The sequence below is a fragment of the Brachyistius frenatus genome, unplaced genomic scaffold (assembly GCF_029030835.1).
Source record: "Brachyistius frenatus isolate BFR_SWC_R1_liver_20210118 unplaced genomic scaffold, ASM2903083v1 Contig_59, whole genome shotgun sequence".
NCBI lineage: Eukaryota > Metazoa > Chordata > Actinopteri > Embiotocidae > Brachyistius > Brachyistius frenatus.
The window spans coordinates 1901267-1925474 of NW_027210658.1; the positions used below are offsets into that span (position 1 = coordinate 1901267).

Below are 24208 nucleotides of genomic sequence, written 5' to 3' on the forward strand. Positions count from 1 at the left end.
AGCTTTGGACGGCAGGAAATTTCACCAGAGGCCTCAGTTAAGACTAAATTATACACTTCCCTGTTTCCTGAAATACCTTTTCCATAAATGTTTATGGTTTTACAATGTTTTTTAGAGGTTTCACAACTATTGATTTGGTTAATATTTGGGCTCCTTTTTTTTTTCTTAAGTTCATTGATTGTGTTGTTATGTACACACACACACACACACACACACACACACACACACACACACACACACACACACACACACACACACACACACACACACACACACACACACACACACACACACACACACACATAAAGCATATAACCTGCTGTGTGCTGGTGTTTTTGGTGTGTACAAACAGGGAGAACCAGACGTTTGCTGCCACTCGGCCATCTGCCGTGCTGCTGGAACAGCTGGCAGTGTGTGTGGCGATGGGAGAACCGGTTCTCCTGGTGGGAGAGACGGGAACCGGAAAGACCTCCACTGTCCAACACCTGGCCAGAGTCACAGGTGAGAACAGTGCAGTGATATACCCCCATAAGCACGAGGTTGTTGGTTTGATTCACACGCTGCTCCTGCTCATCGTATCTCAGAATGTCTCCATAAATGACTGCAGATGTTTTTCCACTAATATTTCCTCTTGTGTGTTGAATCCAGGACACAGGCTGCGTGTTGTGAACATGAACCAGCAGAGTGACACCGCTGACCTGCTGGGAGGGTGAGAGACACTAACTGGGCCTTAACAACAGTAATATAAATGATCAAATACCATCTAAAACTGTCCATCATTTAAATGCCCTGGGGTGAGGTTATCCAGATGGAGTGGAGATGATCTGGTAAACCACGGTCAGATAACGGATGGTTGATTTACATTTAGCCAGTGATATAGAGATTTATTCACAATTCCTTGTAATATGCTGGAAATAAACAGGAAATGGAAAAGGAAATATCGTAAACAAATACCAAGGAAACAATCATGGTCGTCAGATTAATATTATGATGAACACAATTATCTTCAATTTGAATTTTTTTTTCAAAATACATCCATTATGAAAATGAGTCTCAAGACTGATCACCCAGAAAGAACTGGTTGCTCGTGTTTCTTCATGAATGTGAATGGATCATTATTTGATTTGATGTGCACAGAGCAGGGGAAATAAATAACCTCAGTGAGAAGTATCCCAACTAGATGGAAGATGGAATCTCATCCTTCACAAGGACCAGCTCCTCTGTACACGAGACAGAAACGCTCAGCGGCAGAGCAAAGAGCATCAAAGATGTTTTCGGTATCAAAATGTGTCCTTCATATATGCATACAGGTCATGTGACACCACTCTGTTTATACACTGTTGAAAATTCACTCTGCCTCTTGTTAGAAATGAGCGATGTACAAGTTAGAAAATCCTGAATGTGCGCAACATCAAAGAAAGTCCACCGAGGACCTTTAACAGGTTTCCGGAGGTCTTAAAATCAGTCCGTCTTCATTAACTCAACAGTTCAGGAATTTATTAACATTTGGCACAAACATCCTCTTGAAGTTCAAGATGAGCTGGTTAGATTTCTGTGTGTAGAGGTTAGAGGTCAAGGCCACTGTGACCATGTGCATCCACGTAATTTGTAGCTTCTTTGTAGTGTTGTCTGCTGTCATATATTTGACAACCACAATACCTCTAGTTTCTATGTGTTTAGCTGAGTAGAACAATGGTGCTACAACATCAAACCACAGCATCACTGTTCAGTTTCACATTAGAAGTTCAAACATGGATGGGAACTGATAGCAGTCACATCAGTGCACTGTTGAATACAACCAGGAAGTAAAAGAAATGTGAATAAATTCATCATTCTTTGACTGGTAAGTGTGTTAAAATGTTAACATTTGTCTTATTTGGTATTCAATTATAATTAAATATAATTTGGTAAACACTGCAGAGACCCTGTTAAAGTTGCAGGCTGGTGTCATATAACAGCAGCATTTTCAGGATTATTAAACAGTGAGTGAAGAGAGGATCTACATCATGCTGGAGGAGGCAAGAGTTTTATTTTGAAACCATCATTTTATTTACAGGTACAAGCCCGTGGACCACAAGCAGATCCTGCTGCCCCTGCGAGAGGCCTTCGAGGACCTGTTCTCCCAGACGTACTCCAGGAAGCAGAACCTGACCTTCCTGGGTCACGTGCAGACCTGCTTCAGGGGTAAACGCTGGCAGGACCTGCTCAAGCTCATGGACCATGTCTGCAAGTCGGCTCTGGCCAAGGAGCTGCAGGAGAAGTCCAACGGTGAGTCTGCACCTGGAGGGCACTGTTGTGTGTCTGTGTGTAGTGAAGGACTGATGTTGTTGTGTGTCTGTGTGTAGTGAAGGACTGTTGTCGTTGTTGTGTGTCTGTTTGTAGTGAATAACTGTTGTTGTTGTGTGTCTATGTGTAGTGAAGAACTGTTGTTGTTGTTGTTGTGTGTGTCTGTGTGTAGTGAAGGACTGATGTTGTGTGTCTGTGTGTAGCTGCCCTCCTCCAGGAGCAGTGGGAGGCTCTGGCTTCCAAACTGAGTCAGACTCAGCAGCAGATCCGAGCCTGTGAGACGGCCATGGTGTTTGCCTTCGTGGAGGTAAAGACCCTAAATACAATACACACACACACACACACACACACACACACACACACACACACACACACACACACACACACACACACACACACACACACACACACACACACACACACACACATCAGTGCTGACCTGTGTGTGTTCCTCTGTAGGGCACGTTAGCTCAGGCAGTGAAGAAGGGCCACTGGATCCTGCTGGATGAGATCAACCTGGCGGCAGCGGAGACTCTGGAGTGTCTGAGCGGACTGCTGGAGGGCAGCGCCGGATCTCTGGTGCTGCTGGACCGCGGAGACACCGGTGAGGACAGGTTCACCCCCACAATCAGCGTGTGAACGGTACCCGAGCGGCTCGTTGTGTGTGTGTGTAGCTGCTATCATGTACAGTTAACCTGTGATGACTGTGTTGTGGTTCCAGAGCCTCTCGTTCGACACCCAGACTTCCGCCTCTTCGCCTGCATGAACCCGGCCACTGACGTGGGGAAGAGGAACCTGCCTCTGGGCCTCAGGAACAGGTGAGGATGTGCACAGGTGAAGACAGAACACATCTTCACCTCATGAGCCACATGCTGGATGGATCTCTTATTTTATTCTAGTTTACAGCAATAACAGACATTTATACATGAATAATGTTTAATATGTGAAAGAGGGGAAGAAATACAGCAATGAAACATCAGTAGATATACTCCAGATTATCAGAGCAGTGTGTAAAATCTAATTCAATTCAATTCAATTTTATTTATTTAGGTTATTTCATGGCATTGAACACATTAAAGTCCTTACAGCAGAACTTTACAATATTATACAGAGAAACCCAACAATTCGAGAATTCCCACGTAAGCTAGGAGGGGGAAAAACCTCCAACAGAGGGAAGAAAAACTCCCTTTAACAGGAAGGAACCTCCAACAGAACCAGACTCAGAGGTGGGCGGAGCATCTGTTAACAGAAGCAGGCTCAGCGGTGGGCGGAGCATCTGTTAACAGAACCAGACTCAGGTGGGCGGAGCATCTGTTAACAGAACCAGGCTCAGAGGTGGGCGGCCATCTGCCTCGACCGGTTGGGGTGAGAGGAGAGCAGAGAGAGAAAAGGAGAGCATAGAGATAGAAGAGAAGAACTGTTGGTGGAGACGACAAACGCAGAGCAGAGACATGCAGCTCCATGACAGGACATCTGGAAAAGAAAGAACAGAAACTACACAGCGAAGGAACTGAATGGAGACAACAGATAATAAGAAGAAACTATGGGAGAGAGAAAGCATGAAGTTAATGAGGTGTAATGGTGAGATATGAGTTATAGAGTGAAAGAGTGACCCTACGGTGACCCTGAAACTTACAAAACAACACCAAGGGTTGTCTACAGGTTGGTTTGTGCTTGGCTTGTCCGTGATGGACTACTGTAGAAATTAGGGATGAATATTGAAATCAAAAACACGACTCCATATTTGCTGAGAACTATTTGACCGTTGCTCGTAGAGCCCTTTTAAGACAAAACTTTAGCCACTTATAGTATTTGATTTTTTTTCCAGATTCAACCTATAGACTTCCATGTTATAAAATATCAAATAGTGTCCAAATTGCTGCCCCTCCTCCTCAGTTGAATCCATCACAGAGATGCAACAGATATCCTCTGAACCTGAACGGCTCGAGCTTTCCAAAGATGTCAGTGCCTCGTCTCCGTGACGAAGCGTTGCAGAGAAAAACTTTAAAGTTGATTAAAATTGATTCAAAGAACACCATTCATGAAGCGCTGCGTCATAACTTCCTGTTGATCAAAACGTACAGCAGAACTGACCCTCTCTGATGATACCTGTCAGCTAATCCAGAGCTGACCTCTGTTCTGTCTCCAATTTAGGTCTGACATTACATCATACTTTGTATGAAAAATAATAATTTGTGGTCCTACACTGCAGCTGAGTTATCATCACAGATCACAGATCACAGGGCCGCATGTCCTGACTGGGAGTCCCTGTTTGACCCCCCCGGACTCATTCAGGACATTGATTTTCCGTCAGGCTCTGAGCTCATGTTTTTTTTTTTTTACCAATTGCTGAGTGTCCCACAAACATGGTTCAGATATTTCCAGATTGTAGACAATCTCATCTGCACAACTATACAAATATATCGCTACTGACAATATTTCATGGTGAGATACATGTAAAAACAGAACAATTTCAGAAGACAAAAAATAAGACTGATATTAAAAAAAATCTCAAATAATTTGAGTAAAGGTTTGCTGAGCATATCATTTGGTGCTGTCTCATTCAATTTAATTAAATTGTGTGTGTGTGTGTGTGTGTGTGTGTGTGTGTGTGTGTGTGTGTGTGTGTGTGTGTGTGTGTGTGTGTGTGTGTGTGTGTGTGTGTGTGTGTGTGTGTGTGTGTGTCCCAGGTTCACTGAGCTCTACATGGAGGAGCTGGAGAACGATGGAGACCTGAGGATCCTGGTGTCAGACTACCTCAAGTGTTTGAACCCACATAGAAATGTAATCAGTGGCATCATAAGGTTGGTCTTATTATTATTATTATTATTATTATTATTATTATTATTATTATTATCATTATTATTATATTTATTATAGAATCTGCTGAAAGGAATCCTGACAGTTGATGTTAAACAGCTTGATACAAACATTGTACATCCTGTCAATCAGACTTTACTCTGACCTCTGACCTCATCAAAACTCAAGAATTCATACACTGATTATTGCTAAATGTCGAATTAATGTTCTTTAACGAAGTTTCTTTAATGAAGCTTCTTTAACAAGTGAATGTTCTTTAACGAAGGTTCTTTAATGAATATTCTCTAACGAATGTGTCTGCAGTTTTTACCTGGCGGTCAGAAAGGAAGCCGTCTCCCACCTGGTGGATGGAACCGGTCACAGACCTCACTACAGCCTGAGGACTCTGTGCAGGGCTCTGAAGTATGTGGCCACGAACCCCTGCAGCAACGTGCAGCGCTCCCTCTTCGAGGTAGGAGGCAGCAAGAGCTGATCTGTTTAAAGGGACAGTCCACTGAGCTCCAGCTGGTTTACTGAGGTTACCTCCTTCCTGTCTGCAGGGATTCTGCCTGAGCTTCCTGACCCAGCTGGACAGGAGCTCCCACCCTCTGGTCCAGAAACTGGTGTGTCAGCACATCCTGATGGGAAACACCAAGTGTCTCAAACAGGTGAGATGTTCTCACAGTTCTTTGTTTTAAAGTGAATTAGAAAGAAATGATTCATCTCATCTGTGGAGAGAACCAGACCTTCATTTGAAAGGCTTCTTTTATATCGTGCTGTTTGATTCGTGATTTAATTTGCTGTTTCATAAACTTCCTCCATGGTTAGCTGTTGTTGTGATAAATTCAGTCTACAGTCGTGGATAAATTTGTTCCTTCCATAAAACAAAACCCAGAAAATCCCAACATTTTCTCTGAAATAATTTGAAACTGACAAAAGTAATCACTCCATCACAGTTTATTCATATTTAATACAACTTTGACTTTGTTTCTGATTTTTGATTCAATACAATATTTTAAATAATGAAACAACTGAAAATTATATCATGTTCTCATGTACAACCTTCAGATTCAATCACTGCAAACAGATGATTTCTGTATCAGTGGTAATACTGTGATGTGAAAATGTATGGTTATTACACCATATAAAAGTGCTTAATATGGGTGTATAAAAAAAAAAAAAATGCAATAAACAGAGAATGCACCACGTCTCATCTGCAGCCCCACTGCCTGTCAGACACAGCAGAGGGCGACACACTATTTCAGACTTTTTACAAACCAAATAATCAATCAATTAATTTACAAAACAATCAACAGATGAATCCAAAATTGAAATGGTTGTTCGTTGCAGCTGGATATTTGTAGACAGAGATATTGAAATAGATCTTGTGGTTGTGTTTCTGAACAGCCCATCCCCGCGCCCCCCGGCCGGCCCTGTGTGGAGATGCAGGGTTACTGGGTGTCTCAGGGGGAGATGGAACCAGCTCTGGACCCCAGCTACATCCTCACCGCCTCCGTCAAGCTCAACCTGCGGGACCTCGCCAGAGTGGCGTCGGCAGGGTAGGTCGATCTCAGCCAGATCCCCTCCACACCACCTCCCCCTGAATCAGAGCACTGATCTGTGAACGCCCAAACATTCATGTTAGCTGAGATGATTTGGCCCTTTTATTAACGAACATAACAGAGTCAGTCAGTCAGTGAGCTGCAGGCACGAAGAGTTCATGTCACTGTGTGTCTTCTGTTGAAGACAGCCGACCTCATGAAGCCCTGAATAGATACCGATACTGAAGACTTAAGTTAAGTTCTAACATCTGGCTCTCAGTCAGCATCTGGCTCATCTTAAATTTGTGGTCTGGTGTTGAGGACCAGATTCTGTGCAGACCAGTCCGGTTCTTCCACACCAGACGGGATCTGGTTTTGTTCATGGGGACACAGAGATGTTGTAACAGGATCATCAAGCAGATGGAGGAGCTGGAAGTCTGAATCGAGCCATATCATTTCAAATGATAGTAAAATCATGTTGACATGAAATATAGTGAAACTTCCTCTGGTATTTAAAGGAGGTTCCTTCAATGAAAGGGTTGTAGGAGGTTGTGATTGACATTCAATTCTTAATGCTTCATTGATTGATGAATTCATTCATTTTCAAACATTTCTAGTTTGCTGTTTGTAGGTTTTGTTTCCACTACTACGAATGAAATCAAACACTTCCTGCTGATTTTTCACATTAAAAGCCCACTAGAAAGGATCATTCTGCATTTGGGCTGCTGGAAGGCTTTTATTGTGAAATATTTCTGCAAGAAGTATTTCTTTAATAACTTAACATTTAACAAACAGTGGATTTATGGTAACGTTTTTAATATAGAAACAACTATGAGCTTTACAGCGTGATTCTATAACAGTGTTAGGGCCACATCAAAGAAAAAACAAATGAGGAGGATTTTTTATTTTTTTTATTCTGTTTTCAAGAATTAAGTCGAAATTTCGAGAATAAAGTTGAAAGATGAAAGGAAGCATGTTTGGACTGGTGTGGTGATGCCTGAGCTCCACGCCTTCTGGATCAAACTCCTTCAACAGTTGTCTATAATTGGACAGATGCACAGGTTACCATGGTTACACCTGTGCGCAACACAAAGAGGACGTGTTGTATCACAAGACACAATAAGACAACTGATGAAGGTATTTGATCCTGAAGGTTTGGAGCTCAGACATCACCGCAATGGTCCAAACAGTCCAAACTTCCTTCTCAACATTTTGACTTTATTCTCAAACTTTTTCTCAAAATGCTAAATTTAAAAAAATCCTCCTCTTATTTTGGTTTTGTCTGATGTGGCCCTAATGGTTCAGTTATTTGATTATTCAACATTATTGTTATTATATTGTATATAATGTTTTTATTAAACATAAAAAGCACAAATCTGTTTGTCACCCTTCACTTGTGTTGTATAAAGATAGAAATGCTCTGGATTTATTATTTCTCTGCACAACTGCTGACTCAGCGGACCTCCCACAGCCCTTCAGGTTGATTTGGTCCAGTCGGGTCACAACATGGCTCCACACTGAGCTGATGACGGATGAATAGTCTGCTCTCTGTTACTTCCAGGACCCACCCGGTTCTGATCCAGGGGGAGACGTCCGTGGGGAAAACCAGCCTGATCCGCTGGCTGGCTGCAGCCACGGGGAACCAGTGTGTGAGGATCAACAACCACGAGCACACCGACATCCAGGAGTACATCGGCTGCTACTCGTCAGACGACCGGGGCAAGCTGGTGTTCAAGGAGGGTACGAGTATAATGATCTGAGGAAAAACTTCAAGGAACATGTTATTGTCCAACAAGCTGCTGTAGTTAGATAAATTATCATGTTTGGTAAACAGGAAATAATTATTTTTGTTTAGGAAATCATACATAAACTTTTAAAAAGATGTTTCAGACACATAGACAGCAAATTAGAGCTGATTAAGAGCGTTGATCTATTTGGAGTCATTAAGGGATGTGAGGCTGTCCATGTTTAGATCGTCTGCATGAAACAACAAGGTAACAAAGCATCTATCCAAACAAGTGTCGTGTAAATGGATTATTTTGGTACCTTTTACTGAATTCTCCATTTTTGCTGCACCTTATCATTTTTTCCTTCCAGGTGAAGGACATATTTTATGATTACACCGTACAATGAAATTCTTACTTTGCTGGTCCTCCCATAACCTAAACAATAGAATATATATATATATATTTACAAAACCTTTAAAAAACGAAATTAAAGAAACATCAAAGAATCAAACAAATATAAAAACATATAAAAAAAAAATATAAAAAACAAATATAAATAGTTAAATAGAACGCAATATAAGAAATACAAGAAATAAAATAATTAAAAAGTACAGTATTGTGCAAGAAGCAACAGAGAGCAGCTGTCTGGTGTGCTTGACGGTTGATCATAAAGTGCATTATTGTACATAACTGTGTGTTGACAAACACTGTTCAAAGGGACAGTGTGTACCAGTGGAAATGACATAAGCAAGGGTTCAATGAGCGGACTGTGTGTGATTCATTTACAATCCTGATGGGTCGAAGATTTGTATCCTCGCACCAATCACCCGATTTAACAGTTTAACACTTACTCATACTTTATCAATGGAGTTTATTTGAAAGCACACTTGAGAAACTCCCAATGTTAGTATGAGGAAGTGACAAAACTCTCTCGTTTGGAAAATGAATGTCCTGAAGATATATTATTGAGGTCAGACCTCCACCGACTCTTGTGGAACAACTTTATTGTTGGACCAGCGTGTTCATCAGGGTCAACATGAAACCTGCCAAAAACCCACTGAGCCTTCCTCTTATTTACATTGAAGCCTGTTGGTTTCAGAATAAAGTTGTTCCACATGCTGGAAGTGTCGCTGGAGCTCTGACATCTGTCCACTCTTTTTTATTTGCACCTTGGCAGAAGGTGAAGTTGTTCCAGAAACTTCTACTTCTTTCGAAAGATAGATTGTCCTTTAAATCTGAGATTTAAGGAGGGCTGTAAATTTACTCAATGTTATGATGTGGTGGTGTAACAGGACCCAAATGCAGGCACACAGACTGGGTATCAGTTAAAACACAGTCTTTATTGAAACACGGGTGGTACCTACAGAGTCCATTTCCTCCCGAGTCGGGAGGGCAACTTAACCGACTCGCACCGGGGAGACGAAGCTGGCAGGACAGCGGGCGGAACAGAGTCTATTTCCTCCCGAGTCGGGAGGGTAACTCAACCGACTCGCACCGGGGAGGCGAAGCTGGCAGGACAGCTGGTACTGGAGCAGGACCGGGGACGGACGGACTCACTGGCTCCGACTAGTGGCTCCGACTGGTGGCTCTGCAGCACCTGGTACTCCCAGGTGGTCTCCCATCCAAGTACTAACCAGGCCCAACCCTGCTTAGCTTCAGCGATCAGCCAAGATTGGGAGCACTGACTGGAAGCAGAAACAGGGTACCGGTACTAGAGTGGGAGCGGGAGCAGACGGGCGGGTGACTAGCAGGAACTCGCAGTATGGACCGACAACCAGATGACTGCAGGGGCAGGGCACATATAGTCTATAGCGTATATATAGCCTATATATATATATATATATATATATATATATATAGGTGATCAGGGAAATGAGCCACCTGTAGGTGGTGATTTGGGGAGAGTGGTGGCAGCTGCTGAGACCGGTGAGGGGCGTGGCCATGGGAGGTGACAGGAGGCGGGGAGAGGAGGACACAGAACACATGGGGACACAATAACAAACAGACAGGGGAAAGACAGAAAACATGAGGAGAGGTGATTGGGGACAAAACAGAGGAGCAAACAGGAATCCTGAAGAGAATAAGTCTTGGATAGAAATACAAACTGAGCCTTTCCTGATTTTTAATTAACTAATAATTACAGCTGATGAATCGGGTTCAGTTATATATTGTGACCCTCCTCATGAACTCCAACATGTCCCTGACGGTGTTTCTCTTCCAGGCGTGCTGATCGACGCCATGAGGAAAGGTTACTGGATCATCCTGGACGAGCTGAACCTCGCTCCCACCGACGTCCTGGAGGCCCTCAACAGACTGCTGGACGACAACAGGGAGCTGTTTGTGGCCGAGACTCAGGAGGTCATCAAGGCTCACCCCAGGTTCATGCTGTTCGCTACCCAGAATCCCCCTGGGCTCTACGGGGGCAGAAAGGTACTCCCTTCATTTATCATGATGGCCGAAATGTACATCAGTGAACTCTTTCTTTAAAACGACTCAAACTGTGACAGCTTGAAGCAAAGAAAGTGTGAAAAAGGTCAAACATGGCTGCTTCAACAAAGATGATTCCAGAATGGTCTCAAAAGAAAACTATTCTAGATAATTGGATGGTAGTTATTAATGTCACCTGACTTCACCCTGTTTGAACAGAAGTGGTTTTCTGACTACCCATATAGATATGGAGCTTACAGTGACCTTGACCTTTGTGACAAATTGGAAGATATTCCCTCAATGTGCTTATGAAAAATTGCCTTCGGAGGCATGTGTAAATGTAAGTTGACTGTGACCTTGACCTTTGACCTTTAAACACCAACATATCATATGTTCATCGTTCGTACCAAGTGAATGTTTTTGGCAAATTTGACCAAATTCCCTCAAAGCATTCTTGATATACCGCGTTCACAAGAACCGGACGGTCAAATGAGGGGATTGTGAGGCCACAGTGACCTTAAACTTTGACCTTTGACCGCCAAACTCTAATCAGTTCCTCCTGGAGGTCAAGTGGACGATTGTTTTACATTTGAAGAAATTCCATCCAGGTGTTCCTGAGATGATCAGGTTCGCGTGAATGTGTCAAATTGAGGTCACAGTGACCTTGACCTTTAACCACCTGTTGAAGAACATCTGAAACTGCATCCTTCCTCCCTGCTCTTCCTCCAGGTCCTCTCCAGGGCTTTCAGGAACCGCTTCGTGGAGCTGCACTTTGACGAGCTACCCAGCGGAGAGCTGGAGACCATCCTCCATCAGAGGTGCAGCCTGCCTCCGTCCTACTGCAGCAAGCTGGTCCACGTCATGCAGGACCTGCAGGTAACTGTGCTCTGTTACACTCTCTCACCTCTGCTCTTCACCTGCCTGTTACTGCTGATCCTAACTCCATGTGTCCCGCCTAAGTCCCTCCGCAGAGGCTCCTCTGTGTTTGCGGGGAAACAAGGCTTCATCACCCTCAGAGACCTGTTCCGCTGGGCCGAGCGCTACCGGCTGGAGGAGCAGACGAAGGCCGACCAGGACTGGCTGCAGCATCTAGCGGACGATGGTGAGCTTCATCAAATTATATTAAATATCCAAACCCCAGCCGTGTTCCCCTGAAACTCTAAATCCGACCTGCTGTCCTTTCTGTCAGGATACATGCTGCTGGCGGGACGCGTGAGGAAGCCCGAGGAAGAGGCCACCATCCTCTTCATCCTGGAAAAGCACTTCAAGAGGAAGGTGAATCCTGAGAGCCTGTTCTGTCCGAAACAGGTCGCCAGCCAGTTCAGTGAGTAAAACATCAGCTCAGAGAGACTTTACTTTGTTCACTCTAACAGACCGAATGCTGCATGTTTACAGGAGACAGATGCTTTAATTTCATCACTTTTCAGGAGGGATGAGTCATATTTTCATTAAGCTGTTAAAGATATAAAATTCATCCAATACTGTAATTATGACTTCACAGAAAGGCTTCGAAGCTTCTTCTTATTTGCTGTGAGATTATTTTGGACAGAGACTGAAACAAGTGTCTGCATACATTAACAGTTTGAGAAACTCTGTATTAACCAACCAATCAATCAATTAGAAAATCATCTCAAAACTAATTTGGATCTGATGAAGTTATTTAACAATTTTTTTTATCTAGAGAAATTAATTATGACCGAGTTCCAGCTTCTTGATTGCTGCTTTTATTTAATGCCAGCCTTTTTTGATTTAAGATATATTACACACGAGGCTGCCCTTTAACATCATTAATTGATTGAATGATGAATTCATTAAAAGTGCATTACACAACAAGTTACCAACTAAATAAAACATGTAATCTAAATGTATTTATATTGCGGCGCTATTCACTCTCAAAATATACAACTTTTTGTTAGTTTTATGTCCGTTACGGTGGCAACACATGTGGTATGACTAAGAAGTGGAAAACAATCAGTAGACTTTGATGTAACGTATGCAATGTTTACTATTCCAGGAAGTAGTCTGACCCTTAGCAACTACCTAGCAACAGAGAGGATTTCTAGTCTCAAACTGAATAAATACATGACATAGAAACATTAAACTGCTCAGCTAGCTCAGTCTGGTTGGAACAAAGATATCTGATGAACAAAGATATCCATGGACTCATGTGTTTTTAACATTTTAGCACCGTGTCATGTGTTCAAACCAAACCGGTCCAGGTAGCCGCCGCTAGGATTGTAAGTGCGTGACTATCCGTGGTGTTACGGTACGGGTGCTCGGAGCGACCAAAAAGGACCAAAAGAGACCCGACTTCACCAAATGGGTCATTTAATAAACCTAGAGCAAGTAGAAACTACATTATATTGCATATTATATGAAATTCTATTCTAATTCTATATTCCCATTGAGGAGGAGTGATGTTTCTAGTGATGAGCAGGGTGTGATGTCATGATGATTTGTTCCGAATGTTCAGTCGACCAATCAGATCTCTGGGTCATTTAAAGATGTCCCCTGTGATTTCTAATTGTTTCGATTAATAGATCCTCTCAGCATGATGTTTGTCTGATGCTCTGATTTCAGGTCCGTTCATCGACAGCATCGCTGGAGTCCCGGAGGAGTTCCGTCATGTGGTGTGGACCCACAGCATGCGAAGGCTGGCGGTGCTGGTCGGACGGGCGCTGAGGTTCGGAGAGTCCGTCCTGCTGGTGGGAGACACGGGGTGAGACTGGGACGGAGGACACAACATGGACAAACACAGCTTTCATCAGAGTTTCAGACATCTGATCATTTGTTGTTCTGTGTTTACTGTTAACAGATACCAACTGTTGTGTTTGAGTTTTATAGAACTATTAAACACAGTTTTTCTTTTGTTAACAAGTTTATCTGTGCAGTTTTGTTCATATTTGTAGTTTATAACTATTATCTGTATGTGTTTGGTTTCCGTTTTAAAAACTGCAGATAAACAAATGAACCTCATGTAACTCGTCATGTTTCCGCTGATCACAGAGTCCTCTCCCTGTGGAATAAATAAATACACAAAATGAATTGATATTAATGATGATGAGCTCTTCTCCCTGCTTCCTGTCCAGATGTGGGAAGACGACGATCTGCCAGCTGTTTGCAGCTCTGGCGGGTCAGAAGTTCTTCTCGGTCAACTGTCACCTGCACATGGAGACGTCTGACTTCCTGGGAGGACTGAGACCTGTCAGACACACACATCAGGTACTGAGGAGTGCCTGCTGGGGTTATTAATGATGTCCAGGGGGGAAGGGGAGGGGGCACTTCTTAATATTACCTGATCCTGCAGCCTCCATATTAGTTGTTTTAATCTAAATTCAGGTCAATCCAGTGTTCTCGTTCTTATTCTGATACACTGACATTAACCTGGTTTCTGCCACATTATTGTTTTGGATTTGTGACTTATTTATTTGAACCAAAGTAACTTTTCAGCTGTAACTTATTGAGGCTTTTGTAGGGTGTTTAGTTTGAGTTTTGGATTTAAAGGTCTGCATGCCTGAAACCACAGAACTCATTCAGAGGTCCTGTGGGTCGATACCTCCACAGGTCACAGCTGTTTTGGTGACAGGATGGAGACCTACACCATATCAGGCAGATTGTCATAATGCTAATCAGAGTATTTTCATTTAATGCATTTTTGGGTTCACAGAAAACAACTTTAATAATTTACTTTTTTGAAATGGGCCACGAGTGTTGTTGAATGTTTATGGATTCATAGTTTATTTCTGGAGACCAAATATTAAATAATTTGTTCTATTTAAATTATGAAGTGGCTGATGGTCGATTTCTAAACCATTTCACATCTTTCAGTAATAAAAACGAGGAACTGAGAATGGAATAAGTATGTTAGGAAGGAAGCGGTTTATTCTGTAGAGTTGCCGTGACAATAACCTGACTGTTTATCGTTGGCAGACTGACGGGGAGGACGGCAGGCTGTTTCAGTGGCATGATGGACCGCTGGTGCTGGCCATGAAGGAGGGAGGAGTCTTCCTCATGGACGAGATCTCTCTGGCTGACGACTCGGTGCTGGAGAGACTCAACAGGTACACGCACGCATGCACTCACACTCACACTCATCACCCTGCAGCGGAAGAAAAAGGAATACCATTAGATATTCTGCAGAGTTAACAGCAGATGTCATATGATCTGAATGTTAAAAAAAAAAAACACTCACATTTGAGATTCCTGTATTCACCATTTCTTTCACTATTTTAGTTGTGTTTTCTCACTTTGCAGCATTTTTTTTTTCCTAAAGGCTGCAAATGTTGTCAAATCCGTGCAGATGTTTTTGGTTGTAGTGTGTTGAGCTCTCACTGCCACTGTATGTACAAAATGCTCTACTGTGGTCCAAAATGTTACAATTTAGGAAAATCCTGATATAATTAGTATACCATTAGAAAAGGGATACTTTGCATTCTTTGTCATTTTTCAAATGCTAATTATTTTATCCCCAAACTTTGTGCACTTATTAAGACACATTCACAAGATTTCTGAGTGACTTGGCAAACATTTTATCACACAGCTTCCATTTTGCTCACTGTATTTTATTAGCAGCAGTATATTGCACACTGATCCACCATGTTGCCTGAGACAAACCTCTGACCCGCTGTGACGTCTGCTGTCAGTGTTCTAGAGACGGAGAAGTCCCTACTGCTGGCGGAGAAAGGCCGAGGAGAGACGGAGGACGTGGAGCTGATCAGAGCTGCTGCAGGTTTCCGTCTGGTCGCCACCATGAACCCCGGAGGAGACTTCGGCAAGAAGGAGGTGATTAAAACCAGATGTGGAAGTAGTGAGGAAGTATGTATGTATGTGTGTGTATATATATATATATATATATATATATATACTATTCACAGTTTAAATTCAATATTATCAATAACAGACAAATACACTGTCTCTGTGAATATACTATTCATATATATATATACTGTATACACACACACACACAGTGGTGTGAAAAAGTGTTTTGCCCCCTTCCTGATTTCCAATTTTTTTTGCATGTTTGTCACAATTAAATGTTTCAGATCATCAAACAAATTTTATTAGTCAAAGATAACACAAGTAAACACAAAATGCAGTTTTTTTAATGAAGGTTTTTATTATTAAGGGAGAAAAAAAAATCCAAACCCACATGGCCCTGTGTGAAAAAGTGTTTGCCCCCTCCTGTTAAAACTTAACTGTGGTTTATCACACCTGAGTTCAATTTCTCTAGCCACACCCAGGCCACACCTGTTCTCAATCAAGAAATCACTTAAATAGGACCTGCCTGACAAAGTGAAGTAGACCAAAAGATCCTCAAAAGCTAGACATCATGCCGAGATCCAAAGAAATTTAGGAACAAATGAGAAAGAAAGTAATTGAGATCTATCAGTCTGGAAAAGGTTATAAAGCCATTTCTAAAGCTTTGGGACTCCAGCGAACCACAGTGAGAGCCATTATCCACAAATGGAGAAAACATGGAACAGTGGTGAACCTTCCCAGGAGTGGCCGGCCGACCAAAATTACTCCGAGAGAGCAGCGACGACTCATCCGAGAGGTCACATAAGACCCCACAACAACATCCAAAGAACTGCAGGCCTCACTTGCCTCAGTTAAGGTCAGTGGTCATGACTCCACCATAAGAAAGAGACTGGGCAAAAATGGCCTGCATGGCAGAGTTCCAAGATGAAAACCCCCGCTGAGCAAAAAGAACATTAAGGCTCATCTCATTTTTGCCAGAAAACATCTTGATGATCCCCAAGACTTTTGGGAAAATACTCTGGACTGACGAGACAAAAGTTGAGCTTTTTGGAAGGTGTGTGTCCCATTACATCTTGCGTAAAAGTAACACCGCATTTCAGAAAAAGAACATCATAGCAACAGTAAAATATGGTGGTGGTAGTGTGATGGTCTGGGGCTGTTTTGCTGCTTCAGGACCTGGAAGACTTGCTGTGATAAATGGAACCATGAATTCTACTGTCTACCAAAACATCCTGAAGGAGAATGTCCGGCCATCTGTTCGTGACCTCAAGCTGAAGCCAACTTGGGTTCTGCAGCAGGACAATGATCTAAAACACCAGCAAGTCCACCTCTGAATGGCTGAAGAAAAACAAAATGAAGACTTTGGAGTGGCCTAGTCAAAGTCCTGACCTGAATCCTATTGAGATGCTGTGGCATGACCTTAAAAAGGCGGTTGGTGCTGGAAAACCCTCCAATGTGGCTGAATTACAACAACTGCAAAGATGAGTGGGCCAAAATTCCTCCACAGCGCTGTAAAAGACTCATTGCAAGTTATCGCAAATGCTTGATTGCAGTTGTTGCTGCTAAGGGTGGCCCAACCAGTTATTAGGTTTAGGGAGCAAACACTTTTTCACACAGGGCCATGTGGGTTTGGATTGTTTTTCTCCCTTAATAATAAAAACCTTCATTTAAAAACTGCATTTTGTGTTTACTTGCGTTATCTTTGACTAATATTTAAATTTGTTTGATGATCTGAAACATTTAAGTTTGACAGACATGCAAAAAAATAAGAAATCAGGAAGGGGGCAAACACTTTTTCACATTAATTCTTTGTAGTTTTACATTGAGGAAAATTTTTCTTAGATTGTTGCACTATTTTCCCACACAGTGTTTCACAGAGTGGTGAACCTCTACCCATCTTCACTGCTGAGAGACTCTGCTTTTCTGAAATGATCTTTTCATAACCAATCATGATACTGATCTTTTGCCATGGTAACCTGGCAGATGTTACACCAGCTTTTTAAAAAAAAATTTTTTTTATGTTTATTTTTTTTTTTTTTTTTAGCTTTACACAACTTTTCCAGTCTTTTGTTTACTATGTCCCAACATTTTAGAGATGTTTTGCTCCCTTCAAATTCAAAATGAGCTCATATTTTTAATAAAACTATAAGTTTCAACACCTGACGTGTTGTCTTTGGTCTATTTTCAATTAAATATGGGTTTATGTTGCATTCTGTTTTTATTTATATTTTACACAGTGTCCAGGTTGTGCTTTGAAAGTAACCAGCTACTAATATGTATGGTGAATTTGACGTTTGTGCTCCTCTGTTTGTGAACAGCTGTCTCCGGCCCTCCGGAACCGTTTCACAGAGATCTGGTGTCCTCAGAGTAACAGCCGCGGTGACCTGGTTCAGATCGTTCAACACAACCTGCGCTCAGGACTCTCACTGGACGGTAAACTGCCTCAGAGAATAAGGATGTCCTGATGACGGTGTTCAGCAGTGAATGACTGTATTTATTGAGTTCTCATCAACCCCTCTGTGATCCAAACGCAGGCGGAGACGTGGCGGAGGTGATGCTGGACTTCATCGAGTGGCTAACTCAGCAGGACTTCGGCCGGCGCTGCATTCTGAGCGTCAGGGACATCCTGTCATGGGTTCACTTCCTCAACGCCGTGTGCGAGCGGGACGAGGACGGCTTCATGACAATGGGAGCTCTGGAGGAGGAAGAAGAAGAGGCAGAGTGGGACCTGAGACTGGACACTGTGACCGCCTTCATCCACGCTGCTTGTCTGGTCTACGTAGACAGCATCGGCTCCGGTCAGCTGACGCTTTTTATTTACGCAGTTTCTAAGAGTTTGGGAAGTGTTTCCTAAATGTGTCTTCTTTCTTGCAGGAACCACAGCATCCTCTGCGGACAACGCCGTCCTGGCCCGCCAGCTGTGCCTCGGCTTCCTGCATCAGCGGCTCAGTCAGATGACCAAGCTGGACCAGGAGATGCTGGTGGCCCTGAGAGTCTACGACAGCAGCCTGCAGCGGGAGCCTCAGTGGGGGGAGGACTTCTTCGGCATCGACCCCTTCTACATCGCCTTAGGTAGGACCTCTGGATTGTTTCCACTGTTTATCACCCGATTCCTTCCGGAGTAGTTTGGAATAATTCATCTGTTCTGAAACATGAGAGTGTTTCATAATATCGACAAAGATGCTGACAGTCGGACAGTTTTTCTGAAGCCAGTACAGTGAACCCTCGTTTATCGCGGGGGTTACGTTCCAAATAGAGACCGCGATAGGTGAAATCCGTGAAGTAGGAACCTTTATTTTTTTTACAATTATTATACAATGAAATACTCCATAATACATTGAAACCAAAGAACAAAACCTTTTTACAAGCCCAAGCATTTGTTTAACAAATAAAAGTACTGTATAAATGTGTTTTTTTTAACAAATAACTACTGTACTGTAAAATAATAATTTTAATCATCAATACGAACTGAAGGCTTCAAATTGCTGAGATCGGCACCGCCCCACTGCGACCCGAGTCACTGGATTAGAACGGGAGGAAATGAAAAATGATTATGAAAACAAATACAAAGTACAAAGTACAGTCGGACAAATAGTGACTCACGTGTATTTCACGGCTCTTCTGACTGAGCCGCTGCATCCTGACTCCGCTCTGCAGCGGTTCTTTCTTCTAAAGCCGGCGGTGCAGGTGTGGTTTTTCGAGAGAAGAACATAGTTATCGGTAGTTGTTGTCGCTCTTTTTTCTTCTGGGCAAAAAGATTCTTATAAACCGACATGCCACCATCGATTATTTTTAATTTGGCAAGCTGTTTTACGTACGTGTACATATTAAACCGCAACGTTATTGACAAACAGGTAGAGAAGAAGCGGAGAGACTGTTTAGCCAATCAGAATGCAGAACACAATGCACGATGCAAATCCGTGAAGTAGCGAGACCGCGAAAAGTGAACCGCGTTATAGCGAGGGTTCACTGTATTTTGTCATGACTTTTTTAAGAGGTAAGTGTCTTCTTCACTCAGTCCATCTGGGAAATGACTGAGATAAAGAGATGTGAACGTTCAACTGATATAGAAAACTTGCAAGTCTGAAAAAAGTGAATAAAAAAGTGAATCCAGTTTAATGTCCAGCTGTTTTTCCCGTCGTTGTTTCACAGTCTGCCGTGTCCTTATTTAGTGATGTGATTCCTACAAAGACTTTATTACTCGCTCAAAGCGTCAATGAATGTATGAATAACTGGGGGTGTCTCTCTTGGATCGGAACCTTTTACAAAAATACTACGAAACCACTTCTCAACATCCAGCTGAGTTTCACCTCAGTGAAATGAATTTTGTTCCCAGGACCCCAGACGGAGAGCAGGAGCCTGTCCGACTACACCATTTCAGCCGGCACCACAGCGGTGAACGCCCAGCGGCTGCTCCGGGCCCTGAAGCTGCAGAGGCCCGTTCTGCTGGAGGGCTCGCCCGGTGTGGGGAAGACCAGTCTGGTGGCGGCACTGGCGAAAGCTTCTGGACACCCTCTGGTCCGAATCAACCTGTCTGAGCAGACGGTGAGTTTACTGTGTAGTTCACGAGGATGAACCAAACCTCAAACAGGAAACGATGGTACTGATTCACTCTCTCTGGCAGGACGTCACCGACCTATTTGGGACCGACCTCCCGGTGGAGGGTGGGAAGGGAGGAGAGTTTGCGTGGCGTGATGGCCCCCTGCTGGCTGCTCTGAAGGCCGGTCACTGGATCGTCCTTGATGAGGTAGGAGTCACCAGTCTGCCTTTTCTACACCAGTTTAGTGTCTTTGAGCCTGTTTTTGTCCAACAGATCATAATCTGATTATGTCTCGTTTCCTCCGAGCAGCTGAATTTGGCCTCTCAGTCCGTGCTGGAGGGTCTGAACGCCTGCTTCGACCACCGAGCTGAGATCTACATCCCTGAACTGGGAATGAGCTTCCAGGTTCAGCACGAGAAAACCAAGATCTTTGGCTGCCAGAACCCCTTCACTCAGGGAGGGGGCCGCAAGGGGCTGCCCAAGTCCTTCCTCAACAGGTTCACTCAGGTCAGAGGCAATGATTCATTATGTTTTTATTCAGAAGATCCAGATTTGAAATAGAAAAGAGAAAGATCCAAAATATTATCAGAGATTAAAGTAATTACAGTTTGATTTGTTTCTTTTTGGTCCCGTTTCATGAAATAAAGTTTTTTATTATTATTATTATTTAATGTGTGTCTGCAGGTGTTTGTGGACCAACTCACCACCAAAGACCTGGAGTTCATCGGAGACTTCATCTTCCCCAGCATCGAAAAGGAGATCGTCTCTAAAATGGTGGAGTTCAGTAACAGGGTAGGTTTCTCTTCATACAACACAGCTGCTGGAGGGAACGTAGTGGATCTGATGAATGAGTGAGTGACGCTGGTGGACCTACTGAAGGTGCTGTACAAGCTGCTGGTATGTCCAGAACCAGGCAGGGTTTCACGTGGTTTACCCCTCCTTCTCGGTTGAAATGCTCAGCGAGTACAAATCCCAGAGAGATGCAGCACATATCCTATGAAACTGCACGACTTAATCTTTCCAACAATGTAGGTGCCTCGTCTGTGTGACGCAGCGTTGGGGAGAAAATACTTCCCCAAATCCCGACCGCTTCCCAACGTTCTGTATAAGTGTTTTCAGATGATCCCGTTTTGAATTCAAAGTTGACCTCTGTTCGGTCTCCAACTTAGGTCTGACATTATATACTACTTTGTATGAAAATAATTGGAATAAGTTATCATCACATATCACAGGGCCGTGTGTCCTGAGAGTGAGTCCCTGTTTGTGCCCCCCGGACTCATTCATGACCTTTTATTTTCCGTCAGCCATACAGTGTCCCACAAACATGGTTCAGATATTTCCAGATTCTAGACAATCTCCTCTGCACAACTCTGAAAAATATCTCTACTGATAATATTTCATGGAGACATACATGTAAAAACAGAACAATTTCATAAGAAGAAATTATTTTTTTCCTCGATATAAACGCTAATATAAAAAAATCTCCAAGCATTATCAAACTAAATGATGAAAGACCTGGATAGCCGAGACTGTCCTGAAAAAAGCAAGATATAGCAAGAATGGTTAGCCCCTATAATGATAAAGAAAGTAAAGGGAGTGAAATTACCCTGAAAACAGGGTTGAAAGTGTTAACAGGGACACATCGGGCAGAATTTCCGGGTCGTTCGAGGTCTATGTTTTTTATTCTCAGCCTGAAACGGACCGTTTTAGCCACATAACGGCTTGTGGACATGTAAAGTTGTTCTAAAGTTACTTCAATGGAGAGGTAGTGATAACAGCAGGAAGTGACGTTCAGGGAACATGTTTACACATGTTTACCTGAAGATTGACCTCGTTTAACATCTTAACAGTATGTAGAGGAAGTCATGTCCTCTGTAAAGTCATTACGTCATCAAGAGAACCCTCACAGATTCCCCCCCCCCCCCCAGCTGGTGCAGGAGGTGTGTGTGGAGAGGCGCTGGGGTCAAAAAGGAAACCCCTGGGAGTTCAACCTGCGCGACATGTTCCGCTGGTGTCAGCTGATGCAGGCCGACCAGGCTCCGGGATTCTTCAACCCGGGTCAGCATGTAGCCCTGGTGTACGCTGACAGGATGAGGACGGAGGCTGACAAGGCTCAGGTACACTGGTCACCAGCAATCTGTGTCAGTGAACCCAAAGTTCATCTGTCAACAGGAAATCAGAGGAAGTCTGACTTCACTGTGAAATGTGGAGTCCTGCGGGGAGGTTATTAAAGTCACTCCACGTCTGAATCTGACCAGAAAATATATCTTGATATGCATTTTGGCTTCACATAAGAATAAAAACATGCTAATGATGATCTGTCTATTCTGTAGACAACATTACATTAAAAGGTTTTAGATAAGACTTGATGTTCTTCTTCTAACTTTTTTTTTTTTTAAACTGATCATGTTGTTTGATGGTCTGAGGAGAAAAGCAACTAAAGATCCACTGCAGGTAGAACAGACAGGTTGAAGTCTGACTCATGTCTCTGTAGAATTGTGCTTTTTCCTCCAGGATTTATGAAAAAGAACCAACCACAATCCTTCTTTGTATATAGATAACAAACTCTCTGCTGTCTCTTATTGTTTTTAATGAAACAGGAGGGTCTTGGTCCTGGAATATCAGGGAATTTAGTTTACATTTTTGTTTCCATTTATCAAAATGTAATATTCTCCATTTATAACGTTAGTTAGCTGGTTATTGTCAGTGTGTGTGTTTGGTAACATTAGTGCTCACTGACAGGAATTAAACATGTAGCTTCTTATTAGGCTGAGAGTTAATTACCGTTATTGTTAGATCAATTATTTGACTCTGTAACCAGTATTTAGACATTCATTTAATTTATTTTAATATCCTCGGCCTGTTGTTAACAGAAATGTTTCTTGTCTATTCAGCACAACAGCAGCAAGTTTTTCATGGAGTTTCAGATTTTTAGTCGGTGACATTCCGAGAATTAGACATTTGACCGAGAGTGTGAACGCTGTGATATTGACTGAAATAACTAACTTTACTTCGGATTAAATAGAGCAGACAGAACGGGGTGATGTTACACTACGTGAAGTGATACGAGGCAGCAGACAGAGAGGAGGAATGAGTTTATTCAACCTTCCTCCTGCTGCTCTAACGGCAGTGTCTGTGCACACATTCAGCAGATTATTAAAGTCTTCCTCTTCTCAGTACTGGTTCTGACCCTTTTAGAAAGCCTGTCTCTAAAAACAACAGCCCAGGTCCGGTGTGTGAATGTCCTCTTGTCCCCCGCAGGTGCTGTCTGTGTTCAGGAAGGTGTTCGGGGAGGACTTTGAGCCGTACTGTGGCTCCAGACAGTTTCACATCACTCCGCTCAACCTGCAGGTTCGTCACAACCTTCCAACTCCGTCATCTGCAAATGTTGTTTAATCACATGAACATCGTTCAGCACTGCTTCTCTCATGTTGCAGGTGGGCTTTTCAGTGCTGCATCGTAGCGGCGGGGCCCCCGTGGCCCTGGATCCCCCTCTGTCCATCACACACCAGTCCCTGCGGCCCCTGGAGTCCCTGATGAAGTGTGTGGAGATGGGCTGGATGAGCATCCTGGTGGGGCCCACGGCGAGCGGGAAGACCAGCCTGGTGCGGCTGCTGGCCCTGCTGACGGGACACCGGCTCCGGGTGATGGCCATGAACAGCGCCATGGACACCACGGAGCTGCTGGGAGGCTTCGAACAGGTGACAGGAAATGGGAAGTCTGTGAGGCGTCACACCATGTCTGAAAAACACCACCTCATCACTTCCTCTGCTCCTCCCAGGTGGACATCATGCGGCCGTGGCAGCAAGTCCTGGAGAGCGTGAACTACATCGTCGCCATGGTGATAAGGCGTGGGCTGATGTCGCTGGACGTCGGTATCCAGGACACGGAGTTCCTGCTGCAGACGTGGGGTCTGTTCTGTCACTGGCTGATGGAGGAGGGACTGCAGAGGACCGGAGGGACGGTAAACTCCGAGGCCCTGAACAAGCTGGAGGTCATCATCCTGCTGCTGCAGAAGCTCAACACCAAGCTCAAAGTGTTCACCGGTAAACTCATGATCATTATACAGAGGACCCACTGTCTTATGCAAGTACAAGGAAGCAGCTCCAGTAACACACTGTGGTTGTCCT

At 43.4% G+C, this 24208-nt stretch overlaps 1 protein-coding gene across 1 annotated transcript in view; it reads left to right on the forward strand.

Annotated features, from left to right (window-relative positions):
* Nucleotides 1-24208, forward strand: part of mdn1 (midasin AAA ATPase 1) — a 74597-nt gene that overhangs the window by 13104 nt on the left and 37285 nt on the right. Inside the window, exons 14-43 of the mRNA XM_069705861.1 lie at nt 353-501; nt 649-709; nt 2057-2268; nt 2490-2593; nt 2746-2890; nt 3008-3104; nt 4977-5090; nt 5410-5557; nt 5646-5753; nt 6493-6644; nt 8188-8366; nt 10575-10783; nt 11510-11656; nt 11741-11882; nt 11970-12104; nt 13361-13499; nt 13870-14002; nt 14711-14841; nt 15424-15562; nt 17857-17971; nt 18073-18336; nt 18413-18610; nt 19875-20083; nt 20163-20285; nt 20388-20585; nt 20763-20870; nt 22007-22195; nt 23340-23429; nt 23516-23779; nt 23860-24124. Of these exons, the coding sequence (XP_069561962.1) occupies nt 353-501; nt 649-709; nt 2057-2268; nt 2490-2593; nt 2746-2890; nt 3008-3104; nt 4977-5090; nt 5410-5557; nt 5646-5753; nt 6493-6644; nt 8188-8366; nt 10575-10783; nt 11510-11656; nt 11741-11882; nt 11970-12104; nt 13361-13499; nt 13870-14002; nt 14711-14841; nt 15424-15562; nt 17857-17971; nt 18073-18336; nt 18413-18610; nt 19875-20083; nt 20163-20285; nt 20388-20585; nt 20763-20870; nt 22007-22195; nt 23340-23429; nt 23516-23779; nt 23860-24124 (4667 nt within the window). The remainder of the gene's footprint in view (nt 1-352; nt 502-648; nt 710-2056; nt 2269-2489; nt 2594-2745; nt 2891-3007; nt 3105-4976; nt 5091-5409; nt 5558-5645; nt 5754-6492; nt 6645-8187; nt 8367-10574; nt 10784-11509; nt 11657-11740; nt 11883-11969; nt 12105-13360; nt 13500-13869; nt 14003-14710; nt 14842-15423; nt 15563-17856; nt 17972-18072; nt 18337-18412; nt 18611-19874; nt 20084-20162; nt 20286-20387; nt 20586-20762; nt 20871-22006; nt 22196-23339; nt 23430-23515; nt 23780-23859; nt 24125-24208) is intronic.